At 40.2% G+C, this 7,262-nt stretch overlaps 1 protein-coding gene across 1 annotated transcript; it reads left to right on the top strand.

Moving 5' to 3' along the window:
- The first annotated feature begins 407 nt into the window (after nt 1-407).
- Nucleotides 408-7,023, top strand: LOC106963394 (neurotensin receptor type 1-like). The gene is made up of 2 exons (XM_015058290.1): nt 408-520; nt 6,087-7,023. Exons 1-2 carry the CDS (start codon nt 492-494, stop codon nt 6,340-6,342), a joined length of 285 nt encoding a protein of 94 aa, XP_014913776.1. The 5' UTR covers nt 408-491; the 3' UTR covers nt 6,343-7,023.
- Nucleotides 7,024-7,262: the final 239 nt, after the last annotated feature.

The raw sequence follows: 7,262 nt of genomic DNA, 5'->3' as shown, positions 1-7,262 counted from the left end.
TTCATCAAATAAATTTGACAGTAATTCTTTCTAGTGCACAATTTATCGTGCCATCATAATTTGAAGCATTTAAACTTCAAAAATAGCGGCTGGCTGCAAATTACTTTGTTTGAGCCTTTTGATCTCATCTACAATCAAATACAAATTACAAGTAATTTTCTTTCTGGAAGGGCTGGCTCCGGGGTTTTCAGTGCGCCTGGAAATGGGGGTGTGACCTGTTTGTCTTTTTAATCAAAAGCTTGAAGGTCATAATTATTTCTATTATTACTGCCTCAATCACAGCTTTGCTCGTCTCTGATTCTTGAACATTGTTACTCCAATCATCTGAACATTGTTCACATTTTAAAAGGGAGACTTTTCACTTTGTCATTTGAGCTTTATGTACGCATTCTGTTTATTGGCATCTGACTCTCCCCCACTCTGTCCTGTGTTCAGGAGCCGTGGTCATCGCCTTTGTGGTCTGCTGGCTGCCCTATCACGCTCGCCGCCTCATGTTTTGCTACGTCTCCGACTGGTCAGAGTGAGTAGCTGTTTTTTTTTTTTGTTGTTGTTTTGTTTTCCTTTCTCCTTAGTCTTTTTTGCGTTCCATCTCCAAAAGCTTGTTTGCCAACAGGGCACTGGCATTTTTTAGACCACCATATGTTTGCTTATATTCATACTTTCAAAAGAACATACGCACAAATGAACTTAGGTATTGACTAAAGAACTCATTTAGAGTCATCGGTTGAAAGCATCTGACAAATGGAAGCAGGAGAGCTACATCTTGTTGATTAGATTAAATTCTTGTTCCCTCACTTGCCTTTTCCATCACTTTCTATCTATTTTTAGTCCATCAAAATATAATTTGTCTGGTTAAATCAAACGGAGCACATTTGAGAATGTTAATATTAGTCACTCTCATCTGCTCTTTCGTACACAGTGAAAAGCAATAGAGGCAAGACATAAATGACCATGAAACGGTAAAATACACAAGGATCTTTTTAGACGCTTTTGTAGGTCATGATAAAAATTCTCAAGGTGTAAATTTATCAATCTTGTTTTCTCCAAATTTCTAAGCTAATTCTTTTGCTGCTGGTGGTTCTGGCCTGGTATGTTGTCACCAAGTGTAATTTTTTAGTTATATTCAATTTAAAGGGGCAGTATTATGGGTTTTCCAGGAACATAGTGACATTTTAAAGCACAGTCAAGTAACTGTGTTAGCTTCACTTGTTATAAAAATGTTATATTTATCAAAAATGATTTAAAAGAAATTTGACTTCCAAATTTAATGCCTTGAAATTGGGCCTCTGTTTCTTTAAAAATTCCTGCTCATTCTGAAACTCCGCCTTCAGGAAGTCTTCATAACATCGCTCCTTTGTTTACCTTTAACAACAATTTTACCAGCGTTTCACTGAGAAGCAGCTCGTATAATGAGATCAGCAGATTAGCAATTTCACCAGGTGTTTGCTAATTGCTGTGGGCTAGCTGAGTGGGGAGGACTGCTCTGGAGGAAGCTTGGAAACTTCGGAGCTGCAGCTCAGACAAGGAGCTGCGTCTCAAAGGTGGAGCGAGGTCCACCCAGGTGTTTTACACAGCTGAATGGTTGCCAGAGATGAAAGGATTTCTAAAACAAGGCATCACTTTAGGTATGTTTTTGAGGAGGAAATTACATTATTTACAAGATGTAAAGCTCAAAAATCTAGATATTTTCCATAATATTGCCCCTTTAATTAAAGAATTTTAGATATGAACATAAGTATTCTACTTTGGTGAAATGTCAAAATTTTGCCAGGGGTGTGGTTATGGTTTCACAAGGGGGTTAGTCACACTTTAGCTAGACTGTCATCACTTATTTGCACAAGTAATTTGTGCATAAACCTTAAAGGTCTTGGCTAGCTTAGTTCCTTTCAGTTGGTATAACATAGGGATTTTGTCCTCACCGTCCCCTTTACCTGCTCCGGTTTGTACATGGCCTGCTACAACAGTACAGCATTTATTCTAGTGGTACCCAGGACCAGAAATCTGGAACATATTGTTCTGGTGAAGCTATAGCTATATAATCTTAATGACATAATTCAGAGCACCAGGACCACAAAGCTTACATGCAAGAGAAGATTCCACACTGTCATGTAAGGCAGCTCTCCTCTTGGCTTTTTATTCATCTTACCCAGGGATGGGCAATACTGGTCCTCGAGGGTTGGTGTCCCACAACTTAGACGTCTCCCTGGTCCAACACACTTGAATCCAACAGCTGAATCACCTCCTAAGTGCAGTCAGGTTCTCCAAAGTCCTGCTAACGACCTCATTATTTGACTCAGGTGTGTTGAAGTAGAGATGCATGTAAAAGTTGCAGGAGACCGCCCCTCGAGGTCTGGAGTTGCCCACCCTTGGAAGTTTAGAACCCTTGTTCTAACCTTCCATGAGTGCCATCTTTCATTCTCACCATTTCCTCTTACCACTGTTGAGCAGAAGCAGCTGAACTCCCTTTGCACATGGCAGAGCCTTATGCATGTAGACTGACCCAACACCAGACCGGTGCCAGACCGACCAACTGTGTCTGTGATCTGCCAAACCAGATTACAGGGAAATCCCTGACAAAACTGTGTTTTTCTCACTGGCTGGTGGAGGGTATTTACCATGGCTGAGACAGTAATTATTTATTTACATGATTCATGCATCCATGACTTGTGATACTGTCTTTCAGTGTTAAACCTTGTCTCACTCCTAGACAAAGCAATTTTCTTGAGCCATCTTTTCTCTCACTGACTTAAAAACCGACTCGGAGTTTTCTGTACTTTTGTGTTTCTCTGCTACTGCTGCCACTGCCTCTCTACTTTTTCAATAGCATAGAAGGTACTCCTAGTTGAGTGCTTGTGTTTTTTGTGTATGTGCTCTGTTTTCTCAAACCCCGGGCATTGGTGGCAGACGGCCGCTCACCTGATTCCGCTAGAGGTCCCTTCCTGTTAGAGGGGAGTTCTCTCTGCTCTCATGTCAATCAATCATATGATTGATTGCTGCACAGTTAGTCTTGATGCAATCAACTGTCCACTGCAGCTACATGCTCAGAAGGGATGATTGCCGCAAGTCTCAATGCAATCTGCTAGCTTTCTTTGCAAAGTTTTCATTACCAGTTGAAATGATAAACTGTACCTGACTGCATTTATTCAAAAGAGAGATCAATCTTGAATGTATTTATTTGAATTTGAGCTCGACTGTTTGGATTGAATATGTATTTCTGAATTTAAATGAGATGTTTTTGGTTTGTTTTTGTGACTTGAGGCAACTATCTTTGTGAACTAGTGCTCTGCAACTTATCTGAACTGTATTGAATTGAAGTGAATTGAATTGAATTGAATTGCTGGAACACTTTGAACTGGTTTTGTAGTCCTTTCCAGACTGATAGATGTCATTAACCGTGTTTCCATCAAAGTTTTCTTTAAGCACATTTTTTAAAGTACCGCACTAGTTAATGATCAGGTTGGTGTCGCTAGTGACATTAGACTCAGCTTTTGAGTTAACTCATGATTTAACAAATGTATCATTGACGTTTTTGGAAAGCTTTTCTCCCCTCAGTTAAAATCCTAATTTTGTATGTTCTCAGTTTATCTTTATTAAATGTTCAAATTTGTTTGATGATCTGAAATGGAACAAAAATAGGGAAAAAAAAAAGTGAAATGTGTATGCTATGACCATATTTTACACCCTCGTGATATCTTCTTCTCTTTACTGATATCTCAGCATTCGTCTGGGCTTATGTAACTTTTCCTCCATTAATGTCCTCCCCTTCTCTAGCTCTGTAGCTTAATCTCCTGCTTCCTTATTGTCAGTCTCTATCAGAGATAGATTCAGTCACTTCAAGGTTTTCCACTCCTTTTAAACCTTGCCGTTTTTGTAGCGTTTATAAGGTACAACATAAATAGATCGCATCAAATGAATTTACTTATTTTACAGCACTTTCACAGTGATCCTCGCAGAGATGATGTGTCTGCTATTTTCATCCCTCTGGAGATTAGATTTGTACCACATGGATTTGGAAAGCTGACGTACATGACTGTTTATCTGTGAGATTCCAGCAGAGAGGGCTGCCGAATCTTCCTGCCATTGGTTTCCTGCTTTCACAGCATTAAGAAAGTTAGTGGCTGGCAGGAATCCCAAGGCTAAATCTTGAAAACCTTTCAATAATGGCTTGTGTTTTTGGAAGTGAACCACAGGCTTAGAAATGTGCATTATTAGTTTACGCAGCGTCATCTCTTTGGTAATAAGAGCGAAAAGATCACTTTAAAGATAATTAGTTTTGGTAATTATATTAATGTATTTGTGTTTTAGGTCTCAGTTATTTTGTTAAAAAGACTAAAATTCCAAAGGCAAGCCGTTAATGAGTCTCTGTGCTCATCAGATGTACTCTCATGAGTTTGATCATGTCATCAGTTTGTCATTAATACAGAAGTCTGTTAATGACGATCAGATTTCAGCCAGGGGTCATGTATGGTGTGAGGTTTTGGAAAGTTACACAGTCAAATATTAACAACAACTCGGATTATTTAGCCTGTAATGGGAGTTCATTTGCCAAAGTCATATTTTTACCAGGCCTTTCATTCATTTATAAAAGTCTCAGTTTCAAACTAAATATTTAGATTTAAACTAAATATTTAGCTAATATGCAAATTTGCTTGCCAACAACTGGAAGTGGACTATCAAAATAAAATCTGGGTCTTACAAACCTTCATATAAACTCCTGCTGGCAGGCGGGGTGTTACTGTTACTGTAGAGATCCAATGATACAAATCTGTGCCACCATTAAGACTGTTCATCCTATGTTTTAAGTTGAAATGTTGTAAATGTTGAGAGGAAATGGGACAATCATGAAGAGGTGACACGAGCAACTCTCAGCCAGCAGTGGAGCCAGATAATGTTCATATTAGCGGTCAGGCTGGGACCGTTGCTCACTTAGGCCATCTGATTGGTGCCAGAGCCACTTCATCAGACTGTGATGGAGACCAGGGGTTCCATCCCATGTTGATTATTGATATTATGTTGTTTTCAGTTCAAATGTGTTTTGTATCAGTTCTTTATTTCAGTTACATGGTGACATTTGGTGAACATTCTTTTTGGGTAGGGAGACTGGCCATCTTTCCTGTTCAGAGAATGTGGGGGAAAATGTCAGTTTGTTTTGATTTAGATTAGTTCAATTTGAGTTAATTGAGTATTTGCCTTTCTGGGTGTGTCTCAGCAAGGTGGAGCAGAGAGGGAGACGAATGCTCCTGGAGCATACCAGCTTCCATTAGGAGGGGGAATACTCTGAGGATTTATATTTAGTTATATTTACTTTTGATTGACTTTAGGTTAGTTTAATTTTAATAATGTGCATGCATGTAACTATTTGTTGGATCATTTATTTGTTAGTTTTGTATAAGTAGTGTTTGTGTGTCTTTTCTTTTGATCACCCCTTTACCTGGTGTCAGTGTTGGAACTTGCCTCAGGTATAAATGTCAGCTTCTTTGTTTCACAAAAAAAAAGGGTGTTGGTGTAATGAAGACTTGGAGCTCCCAAATAAATCCACCTCAAAGACATTTGTTGCCTCACTTCCTTCTTTAACGCAGAGCCTCCGCTGGTCAAAGTGACACAGACCATTTAAATTATTTCACTAATGACAGAAATTGCTCATTCCAGAGGTGTGCTCCACTGGTAAGTTACCTCCCTATGGGAACAACCAATCACTTGGCAAAGGATGGCTAGGCCTTCTCTGGTTCACAAGACCCAGCTTTTTTTTTTTTTTTTTTATTGGTAGTCCACTTCCAGTCATCAGCAAGTGAATTTGCAAAGCGAGCTGAATATTTTCCTCTGAGCTAAATATTAGCTAACATCCATATTAATTGAATATTTGACTTCAAACAAAATATTCAGTTTAAAGCTCAGCAATGCAGACATGGTCGGACAGCGGGCAGAGAATGTTCAGTCAGACCATTAGTTCCCTAAAAAACTTCTAAAAGTGCACATGGTGTCAAATGTCATTCTGCAAAGGGTGAGAGGGGGAACAACTGGTGCGTCAAAACCAAACATTTCACATTTTTCCTTTCGTTTCCTTTCTACCCTCTTTATTCTCGCAGCAACATGTACGACTTCTACCACTACTTCTACATGCTGACCAACGTGCTGTTCTACGTCAGCTCGGCCATCAACCCCATCCTCTACAACCTGGTGTCTGCTACCTACCGCCAGATCTTCTTCACCACGCTGCGCTACTTCTTCGTGCCCTGCCGCCACACACCCAGGAAGCAGCTGCACCCCCTGACCCGCCACTCCATCAGCATTTCCAGCAACCACACCTTTTCCACCAACATCATCAAAGAAACAACGTACTGACAGTACGGAACTGCTTGCTGCCGTGCTGCAGCGGCAGAAGGAAACCTCCGTTAGACGTTGGGTCATGGTGCACGTCGTGGAACTGTGGTGATCATCATTTGTCCTGGTAAACCAAGTACCCACCCAGAGACCACTGTCATTTGACTGCAACTGCACAATGTCTCGTGACTTCATCCAGCATTGCATGAAGTGAGGTGAACATTTTGTTTCTTATGATGTTAAATATAAACTTCAGAAACTCTATAAACATGGCCTTTGGCAATACTGTCAGTGCAATGGCAGCCATGGTGTAACCATCATCTGTGAGCGTCTGTGGATAAACCTCACTTTGATGTTAGATGAAGCAAAGCAGGGTAAAGGGCGTAAAGTCTGTGGAGGAAAACCCCTTTCATCACAGGCTCTTTACCCGTCCTGCATGTGTTGACTTTGGTCAAGCGAAACTCTGCTGCCCAGCTCTCAGCCTGCAGGAGGTCCTTGTTGTACAGCTCACCTCCTGATATCCAGCGGGGTTTTGTAAATACACTCACAGGGAGAATGTTAATTTCTGACACTTTTCGGTTTTCATAGCAAAAACCTGTGAAAGCATAGCCAGAACAAAAGAGGCTGTGACTGATTGTTGTACTTGTGCATAACTATGTCAGAAATTATACACTCTGGAAATAAAGTTGTTCCTAAACTCAAGTGTCAGCATCTGTTGAAAGAAACAATAAATCAAGTGAAGGACTTCTTGCTAACTAGTCCAGATGTCCAGAGATCTCTGGATTCTTCTTTTTGAGCAAAGCAAGGATTGGAAACAATCTGGGCTACTTTGCAGCAAAGGCACAAAATAACTTGAACAGAGGATAAAGGAAGAGCGAGCGCCGAGAGACCCACAGAGTTTTCAGACTAGTGTGATTTTTTTTTTTTTACATTTATTTTCC

This window comes from Poecilia latipinna, unplaced genomic scaffold, assembly GCF_001443285.1.
Source record: "Poecilia latipinna isolate Pla-1442-1.1 unplaced genomic scaffold, P_latipinna-1.0 Scaffold1529, whole genome shotgun sequence".
Classification (NCBI taxonomy): domain Eukaryota; kingdom Metazoa; phylum Chordata; class Actinopteri; order Cyprinodontiformes; family Poeciliidae; genus Poecilia; species Poecilia latipinna.
This window is presented reverse-complemented; position numbering and strand designations above follow the sequence as displayed.

What these genes read in the sequence shown, in the direction of transcription:
- LOC106963394 (XM_015058290.1), top strand. Translation starts at nt 492, where the DNA reads ATGTTTTGCTACGTCTCCGACTGGTCAGA. An exon ending in TACGTCTCCGACTGGTCAGA is followed by an intron (nt 521 to 6,086) that starts GTGAGTAGCTGT and finishes TTATTCTCGCAG; the next exon opens with CAACATGTACGACTTCTACC.